We start from the raw sequence: 18,380 nt of genomic DNA, 5'->3' as shown, positions 1-18,380 counted from the left end.
TCTGACTACTGATCTTATTCTGAGCTGTAGCATGCTCTGCTCCACTTGACCGGTGGGTGGAGCTACAGATCTGATTTGATGAACTAACATTACTGATATGATTAACCACAAATTCTTCACAGCTTTTTGGACAGAATCATTGACAGAAATGACATTATTTTATTAGAAGAACATTCATTTATAAGGTAAAAATGAACTCTTATGTACAGAGAAAAAAAGTTGTTCAAAATATCTTGATATATTGTTCTTATCCTTGTTCTGTAATAACATTAATACTATAAAACAACCATAATGTACAGTTATGCTCTATCATAATATATTTTCATATGTACTACCCATAACGTACAGCCACGTTATGCATAATGAACCACAATATAGTCACAAGTGGTATTCCTTGATAAATCCACAGGCTTTTTTTAAAGGAGGAAGTAATCAAATTACTTTACACTCAAGGCCGAGGTATGTAATCTGAATGGCTCGCCAAAAGGAAAGCAACAACAACCATTTTAATTGGTTTGATAAGGAATATCTCATAGTTGATAAGGTAACGTTCGGGAAGGTATACAATATTTAATATTTTTCATAGACTTTAACATATAGTTAAGAGGTCATCCACTAAAAAGACCGATCTGTCTCAGATATGTCACTCCAAACCATGGATACAACATCAGAATATTCCCCCAAATACATGTACACCTACATGTAATATATATTTTCTTTGTAAAACTAAACATGATGCCTATTGCCAGGTATTGTCATCGGATCCATGGAAATCTTTTGATATGTCAACATGTTCATCCATTTTCCCATTTTCCCTCAACTTCCTTTTTTGTCAATGTTCTTGTGAGTGGAAGTACCAAAACAGATGGATGGGTGGACAGCACGAGATTGAAACTTGGGATGAAGGTTGAAGACTTGGAGCTACCACAGTTAAAGGCTAGTTCACTGACAGAAAAAAACCTCCCTTTACCAAATCTAACAACCCATGTAACCATCAGTCTTTTCCCAGGGCTTGGCAACCCCCATTGTCTCCGTCCCTCTTGACTCATGGATGCCATAGAAAATGTCTCAGCTGGGGGCAAATACTGTCTCAAACTCTTTGAGGATGAGCTCCACAATCTGATTCTGGAAGACCATGTAAACGGTGATGTTGGCCGACTCAGTCTGGGGCCTGAGTAACGTAGGGCCAAACACGATGGCCACACTCTGGACTGACATACGGTTCTTTTCCCCAAACTCAATCACTCTGGAAGAGAGGAAGAGGAGGGAATGAGGAGAAGAGGGTGTGAAAGGAAGTATGAGGAGGGTGGAAAGTGTTTACTATATCAGTTATTTATATCGTCTTTATAGTTTTATGTAAAACAATAGATTTATATATATATATATATTTTTTTTAAATCCAGTTTCTACCACAACAAGCACTCACTTGAGGAGATGTTTGAAAAGGAGGTGCATGGTATCGTGGTTGGGCAGGGGAAGGGACCTCACCAGGTCACGGAAGTATGACACCTTCTGAGGATAGTCCTGTATTTCTACCAGAGAAAGAGTCATCCCAAATGTCAATTTATTCACATCCTTTCATGCTATTTAGGTCTGACTATGTCAGTTCATTACTATCATGTCATTTGAGTCTGACTATTGAGATGCATGCAGAATGTTTTATTAGGGCCTGGCCTAGACTTACTGATGGCAGCGATAAACTTGTCGAAGAAGCTGTAAGGGAAGAGAGGTTCAGGCAGCTCCCTCAGGAAGAGCTTTAGCGCCCCCGTGATCACATGGATCTCCTCCCACTGACCATCCTCTAGGTCCAGATTTTCCTCTGGAGGGAGGGAGGGAGGGAGGGAGAGAGAGAGAGAGAGAGAGAGAGAGAGAGAGCATGAGGACAGAGAATATGGTTGATAATACTGCAAGATGCTCCATCTACAAATTCATTACTAGTCCTTGAAACTTGCTTTACCATGATCTGCTTTGTGGCGTAGTCTCTGAATGACAGCTAGATTCCCACTAACTCTGTAGATCCCATCAATGTCCAGACCTAAGGGGAATGTACAATTGTGTTACCTCTTTAGAGGTGGTAAAAGGTAAAGGTTGATATTACGGTATCAGGATAAAGAAGTAATACCTACCTCTAATCTCCACTGCCCTGATGCACTTCTCCACAAACCTGGGCACAGTGCTGTTCTCTCGATGGCACAGCGTGTCCAGATGACAACCAAACACGTTATCTAGAGAACCACGATGAAAAACATTCTGAGTGCCGTAAAGGTATCATAAGGCACAATAAGGTTACTCTGCTATGTCATATAAACATGCTATAAAGCCCAGTCTCACCTCTTATGTAGCCCTTCTCCTTCACTGACTGCAGTGTGGGCCTCTTCTGGAGTAACTTGCGTAGTTTGGTGCGGACACGCCCCTGATCTGATGACTCGGCACTGATGCCTGGCGTAATTTTGGTGGCTGCTGGAGAGGGAAATTAATGATGGGTGCAGCTTTCGTTAACTACCTGATCTAATGCCCAGTTATCAAATATTGAGATTTTACACCTATTTACACCTCAAAAGCATTGAAAGACCTGGTGGTTCGTAATAGTAGGTTGTCGGACAATAATACTTACAGCTGGTCTTCTTGTCTCTGTCTGAAGCAAGTGAAGATTTCTCCATAGGCTCTTCCTCTTCCTCTTCCGACAAGTGATCTTGGTCCTGAGAGAGGAGAGGTTATAATGAAGACCGACGCCCCCTTGGCCTACTCTAATTACAACTTGTTACATAGACACCTCCTGGATACTCACCAGCTGTCTGACAGTGTCCAGTATGATCCTGTGCCAGTCACAAATGATGCTCTCTGTGTCGTACTGGACCAGGTACTCACACCCATGACGCGTTTTCAACTGGAGCGGGAGAGGGAAAAAGCCATACCAAGAGTTAAATTCAATTACTTTTGATTCAGTTCCTGAATTGAACGAAATAGAACTGACTTCAACCCTGACAAACCTTAAACAGAGCCCATACCTCCAGAACGTTCTTCTTGCTGGACTTGTCCTTGGGGGCCCAGCCCACAGTGGCTCCCCGCAGCTCCACTGTGTACTCTGGGGTGATCTGATTGGTCTTGTTCTGAGGAATCACGGACCAATGACATTCATTCAACAGACCTGGTGGTTCGTAATAGTAGGTTGTTGGACACCCAATCCTGACAAGCAAGCAAATCATTCTTTACGAATTCAAAGAGCTTATTTTCTATAGTGGTGGTTGTGGGTGGTTACTGTAGCAAAATGTTCTTACAGAGTTTCCCGAGGGTGCAGATTTAGGGTCTTTGTGAAACGTGAGAATGCCTCCATGCAGCACTGTCCATGACGGACTCCAATTCTTCCTATTAGAAAACCAGAAAATAAGGAATCATTGGTCCATTGCGCAAATCACAATGTGTTGTAAATTTTGCGGTTGACTTGACATTACCTAATTCTTTTCCCATTGTCGGCCACCTTGGTTTTGTTCAGGATACCTGCCTTCTCCAGTAGATGTGTCTAAAACGAGCAAAATAGAGACAAATATTAACAAAATAACACAAATGACAGAGGGAGAGTGTATGAACATCTCTACTAATGGTGATTACCAGGAACCCTCAGACCTCAGATCAGGTTTAAATATGTTGTTAGTCATATTGTACTGTACGTACATCTGTGGAGGCTGCTGAGGGGAGGACGGCTCATTATAATGTCCGCAATAGAGTGAATGAAATCGTATCAAACACATGGTTTTCATGGTTTTCACTGACATACATAGGTAAATGAGTTAAGCAGTTACTACCCACATTGGGCCATATGCTACTGGACATTGCCCATATGCTACTAGCTGTTATGAACATTGGACTGTTCATGTTAGCAGATTATTGTAATTGTGGGCTATATTTCTAGGCCTGGATAAAGTATTGCTGTGACTTTGGAATGCATATACTAGGCCACTAGGTGGCAGCAACAAATGTTTGTGTTGGCAGTGTTCCAGGTTATGCTGAATTCTTGGGCTATGAGTCCACAGGTAAAGAGCAAAGAGTATAAGTAGCAGATTGTTTGCACCTTTGAAATGTGAGTCAGGTGTGTCAACATGGGAGTGGTCAAGCTTAGTATATGTGTGTGTGCATCTTTGTGCATGAGCGCACAGTTATACATGCTTGGGCGTGAGCATGTTTGCATGGATTCATAAAATGGGAAATGATCCTCTGGGGTTGACTTTGCTTATAGCATTGACATTCAGCACATTGACATTACTGTGCCTACTATATAAGACAGCGACATAAGTACATTCAGCACAATGCTTTGAAAGGCAATGCAATAAAATATGATGTCAATCAGATGTGAAAGTACTACCCAACAAGCCACCACTTGCAAAGGTCCAACAAAAATAAATGCTCCCTCTCCCCACTAGGGGGGAGTGTCAATGGTGGTCTATCCTGACACGATCATTTAGTACAGTGTTGATTCAAATAATCTAAGCTTGATGAAGAGTTGGTTATTTGACTCAGCTGTGTAGTGCTAGGGCAGGATGAGTTTGGAAAACCCTGATTTAGCAGATGCTTGTTATCCAGATAGCTTTCTTATCCACACACGAAGCGGAGAGAGAGAGAGAGAACAACCCATTCAAAGTTAGTAGTTTCACTTAAACACCACATAAGAAACTCTTAATCAGCCCTTTTAAGAGCATACATGTATATAGTATGTACTGTAACCAATATCTAATCCATTAGCTCCCCTTCCCAAGCGCCGTTAGTTCTCCTATCCAGTTCTATACTATGGTATGTTAGTTAGATCAGAACACCCACACACCACCAGAATGCAATGCCTATCAGGCCTGACGTGGGCCGTAAGAACCTACGTGCTCATGATGTGAGTCTGTGCTCAGATGTGACAGTCTACTCCGTGCTCCCAACCTATCAGTCTTTATGGAGAAAACAATACAATTCTTCAATGAATGGGATAATGGGTCTTCAGGCTCTTTGTCATTTAGAAGTCCTTGTGTGCTGTCTGTACAGCAGAGTACATTTTATTGAGTTAGTAGAAGGGTTGGGATCAATTCCATTTCAGGAAAATAATGAATTAAATTCATAAAATTAACGATAAAATCATTGTTAAAAAATACTGCAAATTTCCAATTCAATTATTGTGTGTACTTGTCCAACACATATACTTTATTATTGAGGGCCAGTAGAAAATGACCTGACAAAGATCCCTATGGATTCAAAACCTTATCGTGTCGTACGTTCTTACTGTACTTACATGGTGTGGCGTCTCAGGGGAGTTGCCTGAGCTGGATGCTTCACTGGTGACGTCCGAAACGTTTCTCCTATGTGTTGGAAAGAACCTCTGCCAAACGGAAGGGAGGGAATTGGGTTCAGGTTGGTTAGTCAACAGTAGTCGATAGGGACTTATTGTTCAAACAGAGCTTCCCTCTTCAGCAGAAATCCTGTCAAATTTTATGAGTCATAATTCTATCCGCTTTCTCCCCTGCCCCCTCCATTCTTGTTGTAGTTTCTCCCATTTAGGTTTGTAAGTGACCTCCAGAGAGGAAATCAACTAGGACAGGTGTTTCCATCTCCTGTTGAGGGGGTCAACAATGACACATACACAACGACATCATTCCACAAGGGCATTGTGCATAAAGCTGTGAGGGCCAGGTGTCTCATGTCAGGGACTAGTCCTAATGGCTTGTTTGCTTGGGACTACCAGAACAGCAAATTCTGCAGTTTCTATGTTCCAATACCGTAGTGCCAAATTCAGTCTAGATGCCAAAAGGAGATTCTAATGGCCAATAAACATCTGTTGCTATACCAACGGTGTGAAACCTCCCTCAACGTCCCTGTCCATGCTCTAGGCTCCCCAGCTACTCACGTTGTCTTCTTGGGAGGGGCCAAACTGAGCTGGGCCCATGGTGTGTCTCCAGTTCTTCAGAACCGGCAGACTGTCCTGGTCCACTCCATTCCTCACCTTGGGCAGCCTGGATGCAACCGGGAGCTGAGAGGGTTAACAGAAACAAACAGTGTAAAGGCCCTGGCCTATTTAATCAATCCCAGCAACTGGTTATCTGAGGTAAGGGCATATTTGTTTCACCTATGTGCAGTACAGAGTCACCCCATACAATGTCAAGCTCTTTGAGACCTGGTAAAAATACACTCAACCATTCCTTGAAATTACAATATTGCTTCTCTTCACCTCTGCTGGAAGGTTCCACTGGGATTTGGAGCCGTCTCTCAGGTAGTAGTACGTCTTTCCTTCTTGATCCACAGACTTGAGCCACTGCCAGGATATACACAATCACAAGACAAAACAGTGTATGACACACACTGCATGGTTTCTCAAACCACTACCCTTTTAAAGCACTAGACCTCCATTCAATACACTTACCTGCTCCTGTGTGCGTTCGCTGGTGAATACGGTCTTCCCATCTGCCTCCATGGAGCGCTTCCAGCCCGCCGGGACACTGTCTAGAATGGCTCGGGGTATGACGGCCTGTTTAGCCTGCGGAATTGGTAGGAGGTCTTTGGGGAACACCGAGGAGGAAGTGTCTGGAGCCTCGTGGTCTTCTGTCAGGTAGTCTTCCTTTGGGAGAGGGGGCTGAGGAACAGAAGATTCGCAAATGCTTTTAAGATGGAACTCAAACTGAGTGGCCAATTTATAAAAAGTTTATGACATGGTTCATAACATGCTAACGTTCTTAGTAACTTGGCTAGTAACACTGAGAATAAACAGCAAAAAACATGTGTATGCCATAGCAGGCTTAAGACATAACTTGCTAATGAACTAACAAAACGAGACTCCCTCAAGACCATGAAGCAGATGTTAATGCGCTGGTGTCTGACAGAGACTCTGCTTTAGCAGTCAACAATCCAACAACACTTTCCACGGTTCTGTATTTTAGAAGCCTTATCTGTTGATGAGCTTGAAACAATGGCCATATTAGTCAAATAAAGCAGAAGCTAACCCCTACCGGTCCTCTGTCTGGGAGCTTCAGCACAGGAGGCTCAGTAACAGGAGAGGAGGGGGCGATGGGCTCCGGAGCTCCCCAGGACGTGGCCCCAGAGGTGGGGTTATAGAAGTAGTTTCGACCGGTGGTCTCATCCAACACCTGTTCCCAGTTGGAACCCTGGGATGAGGCTGGGGACAGGGCCGGGGACAGGCCCGGGGACAGGGCCGGGGACAGGGCCGGGGACAGGGCCGGGGACAGGGCCATGGACAGGCCCGGGGACAGGGCCGGAGACAGGGCCGGGGACAGGTCCGGGGAAAGGGCCATGGACAGGGCCGGGACAGACAACGCCTCCTTGGGCAGCTCCATGTCTGTGGAGGGGAGGGTGCTGCGGGGGTCGGTCCAAGTGGTTTGGCCCGTGGCTGGGCGGTAATAGAACTCTTTCCCGCTGTCCTTGTCAGTGTGCACCTGCCATCCCTCCTGGGTAAGGGGCAAGTCAGGACTCAGAGCTACTAACGGCGGGGATTGTGGGATGTTTTTCTTCAGCTCGGTGACGTTGGCGTAAACAGCAGTGTTGGGGCTGGCATTTTCCACCTGGAGACAGAGATGAAAGAAAAGTCAGGTCAGTCATCAGGAATAACATGAGAAGGAATAAACGTTTCAACCCCAGTCCTAAATGGCCAGCGAGCCACTAGTCAATAATATCTTGGGCTCTATATGAACAGAGTACTGACTGCCTGCGTAGTACTACCTAAACTCACCTTATTTGTCAATGGCAGCATCAGCCCCTATGAGAACAATCCGTGAGAATCTCCACAACACAAAAGACAGAGGGGGAAAAATGTTTTCTCTACCTGCACCTCCCTTTACTCCCATCAAGTAACAAAGCACTGACTTGGGATCAAATATCGTTCTCCCAACCCCTTTGTTCAATAGGCTGAGTTACCCAACTCATCACAATATGCCCATTCTTACAAAGTGCACGCATTTAAAGAGCTATATGTGGATCTCGCTTTTGAGTGGGGTTTTTTTCTTCTTAAAAGAGCACAGACAACATCAACATTCAATTATAAGTATTTTTTCAGTTTTAGAGGAAATGGCCATACGTCAGTAATATCTGCATCCAAAAAAGTGATCTGTCCTGTTAATGTCTTTCCCGAACCCTACATACATCTCAGGGGTGTGGAAGTGAAGAGCAAAACATCCCATCTCAGACAGAGGAGATTTCCACCACGTGGAGTGGAGTAGACCACAGGGAGCTGTGTGGCAGACCGTTACTTCATAGACAAACACAAGCACATTTCAACATGAGCCAGACATGATAAAAAGCTATAAAGACTGGGGAAGTTTGAATGACAACGCAGAGGATGTCACAGCTAAATACAGTACTATAGGCCACATATACATTTGAGTAATTTAGCAGACACTCTTATCCAGAGCGACTTACAGGAGCAATTAAGGTTAAGTGCAGACATATTTTTTCACCTAGTCGACCTTTCGGCTACTGGCCCAACGCTCTTAACCTCTAGGTCTACTGTACCTGCCGCCCTCACATGTAGGCTAAGTACTGCAGGAATACAATTAAATTCAATTGGCACAGACACAAAAATTAGGACAGGCTGAGTGAAATGACCATGAAGTCTTAGATTAGTGGTCATGAAGGAAAATACCATAATTGGGACGCACACCCTTAGGTACTTACCTGGGAGACACCCAGAAAAGTCACAAGCCTGTGCCTAAAGCTACGGCAAGCCTTGAAGATCATGTCGGTCATATTCCCTGAAAAAGGCACCTCTTCGAACAACGTGATGATCAAATATGTTGCATCCCATCAGGGGATATAACATTCTAACTAGTAGATCCAAAAGCAGAAGTATTGGCAAGGACATACCACAGGTTTTTCAGACCATGTACCAGTTCCTTCTTTTAATTACTACCTGGCTTGAAGGGGGGCTTTTTATTTTTTTTTAGCTTTGAATACATTTTTAAGAAACACTGAAAAAGCCAGAGACCAGGGAATAACTGTCTTTGTGTTTCCCAATTCGCACCTTGTAAAACAGACATTCGTCGTGAAAAAATAGCTTTAAAAGAAAAGCCTGGCTCAGAGGTAAGGTTTCTTTTGTATCGTCAAGGCTCTTCTGTGTACCACACACGGACGTACACTGGCCTGAACACACAGGCGGACTGTACAGACCTAAATACTTGCAAGAAAAACACAAATAAGATACATGGCTGGGTGGAGGGAGGGAGTCGGCTGTCCAACTGTCATTTCCTCTCAAGATGGGCTAATGGACGTTTTGAACATAAACACACATCCCAGTTGGGACACATTGATACACAAACACCTCTATGCCTGAAGGTACTCTAACATCTAAAATACACATGTGCACAATGAGAGTATTAGTTCTGTGCTGGAATTATGCTTTAGGAGATAGCATGGATAGTGTTTCTTTGTGCTGTGACGTCACCTTCTCTGAGACCTGAGGTGTTTGTCAGAAGCTGTGGTTCCCTGGTTTGGTGGTACCTAAAGGTTAACCTGTGATAAGCGAGTCTGCCCACTGTTCATGTCCTATGAACAGCTGGCATTGATTGTACAAAACATTAGGAAATCCTGCTATTTCCATGACATAGACTGACCAGGTGAATCCAGCTGAAAGCTATGCTCTCTTATTGATGTCACCTGTTAAATCCACTTCAATCAGTGTAGCTGAAGGGGAGGAGACAGGTTAAAGAAGCCCTGAGACAATTGAGAAATGGATTGTACATGTGTGCCATTTAGAGGGTGAATGGGCAAGACAAAATATTGAAGTATGGGGTATGGTAGTAGGTGCCTGGTGTGAGTGTCGCAAGAACTGCAACGCTGCTGGGTTTTTCATGGTCAACAGTTTCCCATGTATCAAGAATGGTCCACCACCCAAAGGACATCGAGCCATCTTGACACAACTGTGGGAAACATTGGAGTCAACATGTGCCAACATCCAAGTGAAACGCTTTCAACACCTTGTCGTCCATTTCCCAACAAATTGAGTCTGTTCTGGGCAAAAGGGGGTGCAAATCAATATTAGGAAGGTGGGTATGTGTGTGCATGACGCAACAGATGACAACATTATAAAAATAACTCCAGACTCTTGTATCCAACATAATTGTTTTGTTATTCAAATGGTACCTCCGACAGACACACCCTAGCAACCACCTGGGTTACAAAGCTGCAGGAGAGAGGTTGATACTCACAATCCTAGAATCACTATACTGTCCTGCTTCATTAGACAGAGTAATAAACGCTACAAATGAATAAACACGCCTTGGGCAACACAGAGCATGGGCAGCAGTAAATATACAAGCAAAACTAAAAACAAAACACTCACTCACTTTCAGGTTTCGGTTAACACCACCTGATAAGTTCTTCTTTGCAGTGGGAGAGTTGCCTTTGGAGTGTGGCAGTGACCTGGCTGTGGAAAGCCCCAGTTTTTCTAAGGTCGATATTAATGAAGCTTAGCCTTCCCCTCTTCCTTTACAGTAGCAACACAACAATAAGCTACAAGTGCAAGTGCGTGTAGCAGAAGAAACTAAAAATGATATTTAATAACAGATGCGTAATAGTAATAAAAGTGATTGTGGTGATGATTCTTTCAATCAACCGGAAGGACGCACATGGTTTCTTATGCACTAAGGCCTCCAAGCTATAAATAGCATACCAGCCTCCTCAAACCAAACGAAATAGAAAGGATACCAGAATGACTGGTTCACACACAGCAACGTGAACATCTTCTGCCAGTCAGCAATACCTGTCATGCCAACCATTTGTTTGGAGTCAAAGTGGATAATGGCAGTAGTGTGACTTTTTGTAATCTCTCTAGGATAGGCCTGCTGTCACAGAAGGAGAAGAGATATCACACCTTTACATCACATTATGTTCCTGGCTGCGTGTATCCAAGCAGGTTATGGTCAAGTATTAACTTTCTGCTTGTGACTCATTGTCAATGATTGATATCTACTAGCAATGGAAACCAAGGAGGCCTTCCTCCCTTGTAGTTTGACCCCTTCTCCCTGGCAGGGTCAACCTTGTCATGCCCGTCATCATAATATTATCACACTTACAATTACATCAAGCCTTTTGACACTGCATAAACAGGACCAAGGAAGTCAAAGACAATTTGAGATGTACATACTGAACCCAATGTGTCATTTATGATAATGTACTTGCGTAGAATGTGCCAGAATATTCGAGAAATTACAACTGATTGACACTTTACAGTTTCAAATGAACTACAACTGATTGACACTTGATGGTTTAAAATGTACTATTGTAAAACCACTGTAGTGGAATAGAGATACACTGAGTGTACAATATATTAGGAACACCTGCTCTTTCCATGACACAGACTGACCAGGTGAATCCAGATGAAAGCTAGGATCCATTATTGACATCACTTGTTAAATCCACTTCAATCAGTGTAGATGATGGGGAGGAGACAGGTTGAAGAATGATGTTTAAGCCTTGAGACAATTGAGACATGGATTGTGTATGTGTGCCATTCAGAGGGTGAATGGGCAAGACAAAATATTGAAGTGCCTTTGAAAGGGTTTTATGGTAGTAGGTGCCAGGAGAACCGGTTTGAGTGTGTCAATAATTGCACCGCTGCTGGGTTTTTCACGCACAACAGTTTCCCATGTGTATCAAGAATGGTCCACTACCCAAAGGACATCCAGCCAACTTGACACAACTGTGGGACACATTGGAGTCAACAAATCTGTCGTTCTGCCCCTGAACAAGGCAGTTAACCCACTGTTCCTCGGTAGGCCATCATTGTAAATAAGAATTTGTTCTTAACTGACTTGCCTAGCTAAATAAAGGTCCAAAACAATCAAATACGTTGGGCCAGGATCCCTGTGGAACGCTTTCGACACCTTGTAGTCCATGCCCCGATGAGTTGAGGCTATTCTGAGGGCAAAAGGGGATGCAACTAAATATTAGGAAGGTGATCCTAATGTTTTGTACACTCAGTGTATATGGACAGATTGGAACTATATAAGAGCATAATCTCAGTCTCGCTTTATACTGTCTTCATCTTAACTCTTCGAACGCTCACTCAGTATTGACCTTAGAAATCAGATGATGTGACTGAATGCTGCATGGCAGTGAGTGACACATGGTTTACTGGTTGATGTCCCTTTCTGTTCAATCAACAGTGGACTGACTCATCAATTCCTCATATTAATAAACTGAAGAAAAACCAGCTGACACTATCAAGGTTATGGACCCATATTCAGCCTGTAGATATTTAGAGTAATAGTAAGTAGCCTATAGAGCATGACAGAAATAACATATTTAGGGTAATAGTAAGTAGCCTATAGAGCATGACAGAAATACCATATTTAGAGTAATAGTAAGTAGCCTATAGAGCATGACAGAAATACCCTATTTAGAGTAATAATAAGTAGCCTATAGAGCATGACAGAAATACCCCCCTACAGAACAAGAACATCATGGTCTGGGCTAATGCATAATCACAATCTATACCTGAGCTATTTTGCATCTCAGGGTCAAACACGGTGTATGTCAGAGGTCATTGACAGACACTGTGGTCTATGTCATTTTCATGTACAAATATACAGTATATTGACAAGATAAGTCAACTGGAGGAAGGTCATGTTTTCAAAAATGGAATGTGCTGAAATAATACCAGGCTATTGCCAGTGACCAAAATGAAATTTGATAGAAATGAATGCTTACTCTGAATCACTGTAATTTACACCACATGTATAATACATTTATTAAAACTGTTACAGTTAGTAGCTATTAATGCGCATAAAATCCTATGTAATCAGACGATAACCTCAATCCAAATCTAAACAACAAATGGAGCCATCATCGACCATAAAAAGGGCAAATTACCTGTTTAAAGTTTGTTTGGTTAATCCCAGGCTCAATGTAGAGTAGACTATCCTTCAAAGATATCATTTAGAAGATATAGACTTCAGTTGTCCCTTTATCCAGTTTTAAAGTACAGTATTCACCTCACTATTCCACACTGTACACTCACGCACTCCATGCCATGTCAGGTACGTTACAGTACAAGTAAAGCCACTGCCTAGCAGCAGCAAGTCTTGGGAGTGGTTGCAATGTTCCTCAGTTTAACCCTCTCTTGCCTGCATAGATCGCGGGTGCACATAATGCACAGAATGCAGCCAACACAACACTGATACCTTGCATAACTAAATATGAACATTTTAGAAAAGCACGCGTGTAATTGAGAAAGACTGAAGAGAGTATCTTTACTCAAATCGCCTGTTTACATTTAACTAATTAAATAATTATGCCAGGAGAGCATTTCAGGATTCAGGAGCTCTGCAAACAGTTCTGCTCAAAAACTTGAGTGTGTGTGTGTGTCAGTGTTTGTGTGCAGACTGGCGTGGCGTGGGGGCTAGCCTATTGGAGTGGAGTATGGAAACGTGTGTTTGTTTCCAGTTGTTTGGGGTGAGGCTTGCAGCCCTACAGTACAGGAAAGGGCTCCTCCTTTGTTTGTAAACACACAGCACAGCGGCCCAGGGGTGCTGCTAACTGGGTACTATGGCTGGGTGGGTGTACCTACTTTCTACCAGCATGTCACATGTGCAACTTTACTCCACACACAGAGACGTGTACAAAGCACTCCCTCGCCCTCCATTTTGTCAATCTGACCATAATTCTATCCTCCTGATTCCTGCTTACAAGCACAACTCAAGCAGGAAGTACCAGTGACTCGCTCAGTATGGAAGTGGTCAGATGACGCGGATTCTGAACTACAGAACTGATTTGCTAGCACAGACTGGAGTATGTTCCGGGATTCATCCGATGGCATTGAGGAATATACAACATCATTCACAAGCTTCATCAATAAGTGCATCAACGACAATATCCTCACAGTGGCCGTACGTACATATCCCAACCAGAAGCCATGGATTACAGGCTACATCCGCACTGAGCTAAAGGCTAGAGCTGCCACTTTCAAAGAGCGAGACACTAATCTGGACATTTATTTGAAACCCGTTATGCCCTCCGACCAGTGGTGTAAAGTATTTAAGTAAAAATAAAAAAAGTACTACTTAAGTTACTTTTTGGGGTACTTGTACTATACTTTACTATTTATATATTTATATTTTTAACTACTTTAATTTTACTTCACTACATTCCTAAAGAAAATAATGTACTTTTTACACCATACATTTCCCTCGCACCAAAAAGTACTTTTTACATTTTGAATGATTAGCAGGGCAGGACAATAGTCCAATTAACGCATTTATCAAGAGAACATCACTGGTCTTCCTTACTCCCTCTGAGCTAGCAGACTCACTAAACACACCTTTTGTTTCAAAATGATGTCAGAGTGTTGGTGTGTGCACCTTGTTATCCATAAATACATAAGCAATTTGAAATTATTTATATTTTTACTTTTAATTTTGATACTTAAGTATATTTTTGCAATTACATTTACTTTTGATACTTAAGTATATTTAAAATACTTTTAGACTTTTACTCAAGTAGTATTTTACTGGGTGACTTTAACTTGAGTCATTTTCTATTAAGGTATCTTTACTTTTACTCAAATATAACAATTGAGTACTTTTTCCATCACTGCCTCCGACGAACCGTCAATACAGGACTAAGATTGAATCCTACTACACCGGGTCTGACGCTTGTCATATGTGGCAGGGCTTGCAAATTATTACGGATTACAAAGGGAAACCCAACCGCTAGATGCCCAGCGATGCAAGCCTACCAGACGAGCTTAATGCCTTCTATAATCACTCTGAGGCAAGCAAACCTAAACCATGCATTAGAGCACCAGGAGAGTGTGATCACACTCTCCTTAGCCGATGTGAGTAAGACCTTTAAACAGGTCAATATTCACAAGGCCGCAGGGCCAGATGGATTACCAGGATGTGTACTCAACGTATGCGCTGACCAAATGGCAAGTGTCTTCACTGACATTTTCAACCTCTCCCTGACCGAGTCTGTAATACCTACATGTTTCAAGCAGACCACCATAGTCCCTGTGCCCAAGAATGCCATGGTAACCTGTCTAAATGACTACTGCCCCGTAGCACTCATGTATGTAGCCATGAAGTGCTTTGAAAGGCTGGTCATGGCTCATATCAACTCCATCATCCCAGAAACCCTAGACCCAGCACAATTTGCACACTGCCCCAACAGATCCACAAATGACGCAATCTCTATTTCACTCCACATTGCCCTTTCCCACCTGGACAAAATAAACATCTACATAAGAATGCTGTTCAGCATTCATCTCCATAGTGCCCTCAAAGCTCATCACTAAGCTAAGTACCCTCAGACTATACACCTCCCTCTGCAACTGGATCTGGGACTTCCTGGCGGACTGCTCCCCGGTGGTAAGGGTAGGCAACAACACATCTGCCACGTTGACACAGGGGCCCCTCAGGGATGCATGCTTAGTCCACTCCTTTACTCTCTGTTCACTCACGGCTTTGTGGACACGCACGACTCCAACACCACCATTAAGTTTGTCAATGACACAATGGTGGTAGGCCCGATCACCGACAACGATGAGACAGCCTATAGGGAAGGGATCACAGACCTGGCAGTGCGGTGCTAGAACAACAACCTCTACCTCAACATGAGAAAGACAAATGAGCTGATTGTGGACTACAGGAAAAGGGGGGCCCATTCACATTAACAGAGTTGTAGTGGAGCGGGTCGAGTGCTTCAAGTTCCTTGGTGTCCACATCACCAACAAACTATCATGGTCCAAACACACCAATACAGTTGTGAAAAGCGCACAACAATGCCTATTCCCCCTCAGGAGACTGAAAAGATTTGGCATGGGTCCTCAGATCCTCAAAACGTTCTACAGGTGCACCTTCGAGAGCATCCTAACTGGTTACATCACTGCTTGGTGTGGCAACGCTACAGAGGGTAGTATGTAAGGCCCAGTACATCACTGGGGCCAAGGTTCCTGCCATCCAGGATCTCTATACCAGGCGATATCAGAGGATGGCGTGATATCAGAGGAAGGCCCTAAAAATGTTCAAAGACTCCAGCCACCCAAGTCATAGACTGTTCTCTCTGCTATCACACGACAAGCGGTACCGGAGTGCCAAATCTAGGTCTGCTAGACAGTTAATCAAATGGCCACCTGGAATATTTGCATTGACCCCTTTTTATGCTGCTGCTACTAGTTGTTTATTATCTATGCATGGTCACTTTACCCCTACCTACATGTACATACTACCTCAATTAGCTCGACTATCCTGTACCCCCGCACATTGACTCGGTACTGGTACTCCCTGTATATAGCCTCGCTATTGTTATTGTATTGTGTTACTTTTATTTGTTGTTTTTTTGGGGGGGATTTGTTTAATTTTTATCCCCTTTTCTCCCCAATTTCGTGGTATCCAATTGTTACTATCTTGTCTCATCGCTACATCTCCCGTACGGGCTCAGGCGAGACAAAGGTCGAAAGCCATGCGTCCTCCGAAACACAACCCAACCAAGCGCGCATTCAACCCGGAAGCCAGCCGCACCAATGTGTCAGAGGAAACACAGTGCACCTGGCAACCTGGTTAGCGTGCACTGCACCCGGCCCGCCACAGGAGTCTCTGGTGCGCGATGAGACAAGGATATCCCTACTGGCCAAACCCTCCCTAACCCGGACGACGCTAGGCCAATTGTGCGTCGCCCCACGGACCTCCCGGTCGCGGCTGGCTGCGACAGAGCCTGGGCGCAAACCCAGAGTCTCTGGTGGCACAGCTAGCACTGCAATGCAGTGCTCTAGACCACCCGGGAGGCCTTATTTGTTTAGTTTTAACAAATATTTCCTTACTTACTTAAAAAATGTAAAATAAAGGGCTTGTAAGTAAGCATGGAAAGGTCTACACCTGTTGAATTCAGCGCATGTGACAAATACAATTTGATATGTATCAGAAACAGAGAAGAGTGCATTTATTGCTTAAGAGCTATAGAAAATGTTATAGTACTGTGAGTGAGACATGCTCAGATGATCGAAAGCTCATTGAGTCATACTGCATGTTACATCCTGTCAAATATGTATGTTGCTGATTATACCTCAACCACAAAGCATCTAGCAGTTATTTATTCTCATGATGTTGCAGTCAGACACAGGCTACATTTAGAATGACTTAGCTATTAAGGCAAGAAAAAAAGTTCACACTCTCATGACTGTCTACACTTGAAGAGTTTATTTCCAAAATGCTATATCCACCAATTGTTCACATTTGGGTTTTTTCATCAGAAGTGGTTGCTTATGGGTACCTTCATGTGTTTGTAAAATATTACTGTTCTCAGATTTTTTATTAATAGATTTTAGATGTGTATGAAAATGTGTTTTTTTGCTAAACGTTATACAGTATATCCATTCTTTAGCCGGAATGGAATGTTCGCATCCTGTTTATTTGACTGTGATATGTGGTTGTCTCACCTAGCAATCTTAAGATGAATGCACTTACTGCAAGTCGCTCTGGATAAGCAATGACTAAACAATGTTTGTATATATTGATGTCACAAATGTATCATTTGTACATTTCTTTATACAAAATGTAGTTATTTGTTATATTTAAATGTGTAAAACCTAGCAGTACTAATTTATCTGGGAGTGAGGCGGATATATATAATATTTAGCAAAAAAAACATGATTATTTGTCTCTGAAATGAAACCATCAAGCGATAGATTTGAAACAAATACATGTCTGTCATTGAACAACCCCATGCCATGATTAGATAGTGAAAAAACACACCAATCTCTTTCTTTTTTAAAACTCATACAGCTTGGGTCGTTTACAATAGGGCACTATCAGGTTAAGGGGTACCTTGAATTATTTGGATACAGTCGTTATAAACGATGAATGGATTCTTCCTTATGTAGCTGCTTACAGAAGTTGACCAACTCATTGGCTGTCACCTTCTAAATATAATGTCCACTACTCCAAATGTAATTGAATGATTCCATGCTTCTCAGCCATGATAAATGATTGTTTAATTCTATATGTCACCTACAGTTCGGCTTCCATATAACAAACATTATTGTTTTCCTGTGCTGTAAGTAGACCAAGTCACTTGACAAAAGGCCACAGAATCAAAAGCCGAAACCTAGGAATCACACAATGTTTCTTTTGTGTCAAACGCAAAGAGATGAACAGACACAGAATGTGGCTGAAATCCAATCGATTGTTATTGTGCAAACATGCATGGAGTCCTTTTTAGCGAGTGGCCATATTTTAAATACACTTCAGTTTGTTTCTTACTGGAACTCGGGCTTCTGTGTACCTGCTTAAACATAACAGAAATCAAACTGTGCAGGTGAGAATGAAGCAAATACCTCTAAAATAGTGGAGGCTGCTGAGGGGAGGACGGCTCATAATAATGGCCAGAAGGGAGTGAACAGAATGGTATCA

The 18,380-nt window shown here is 42.9% G+C and overlaps 1 protein-coding gene across 3 annotated transcripts in view; it reads right to left on the bottom strand.

Moving 5' to 3' along the window:
* Positions 1 to 139: 139 nt before the first annotated feature.
* The window catches only part of arhgap27l (Rho GTPase activating protein 27, like), a 28,641-nt gene continuing 10,400 nt past the window's right edge, over positions 140 to 18,380 (bottom strand). Inside the window, exons 3-19 of one of the 3 annotated variants that reach the window (XM_029635960.2) lie at positions 6,969 to 7,544; positions 6,392 to 6,601; positions 6,200 to 6,283; positions 5,879 to 6,001; positions 5,267 to 5,353; positions 4,866 to 4,928; positions 3,453 to 3,520; positions 3,279 to 3,366; positions 3,009 to 3,110; positions 2,789 to 2,887; positions 2,615 to 2,699; positions 2,332 to 2,457; positions 2,127 to 2,225; positions 1,958 to 2,035; positions 1,685 to 1,819; positions 1,427 to 1,532; positions 140 to 1,246 (exon numbers count right to left, since the gene is read on the bottom strand). In XM_029635960.2, coding sequence (XP_029491820.2) covers positions 1,069 to 1,246; positions 1,427 to 1,532; positions 1,685 to 1,819; positions 1,958 to 2,035; positions 2,127 to 2,225; positions 2,332 to 2,457; positions 2,615 to 2,699; positions 2,789 to 2,887; positions 3,009 to 3,110; positions 3,279 to 3,366; positions 3,453 to 3,520; positions 4,866 to 4,928; positions 5,267 to 5,353; positions 5,879 to 6,001; positions 6,200 to 6,283; positions 6,392 to 6,601; positions 6,969 to 7,544 — 2,307 coding nt within the window. In that variant the 3' untranslated portion in view covers positions 140 to 1,068. Of the gene's footprint in view, positions 1,247 to 1,426; positions 1,533 to 1,684; positions 1,820 to 1,957; positions 2,036 to 2,126; positions 2,226 to 2,331; positions 2,461 to 2,614; positions 2,700 to 2,788; positions 2,888 to 3,008; positions 3,111 to 3,278; positions 3,367 to 3,452; positions 3,521 to 4,865; positions 4,929 to 5,266; positions 5,354 to 5,878; positions 6,002 to 6,199; positions 6,284 to 6,391; positions 6,602 to 6,968; positions 7,545 to 18,380 lie in introns of all 3 variants that reach the window. The other 2 variants (XM_029635959.2, XM_065006512.1) reach the window with 2 other exon arrangements.

The sequence above is a fragment of the Oncorhynchus nerka genome, linkage group LG21 (genome assembly GCF_034236695.1).
Source record: "Oncorhynchus nerka isolate Pitt River linkage group LG21, Oner_Uvic_2.0, whole genome shotgun sequence".
Classification (NCBI taxonomy): Eukaryota; Metazoa; Chordata; class Actinopteri; order Salmoniformes; family Salmonidae; genus Oncorhynchus; species Oncorhynchus nerka.
This window is presented reverse-complemented; position numbering and strand designations above follow the sequence as displayed.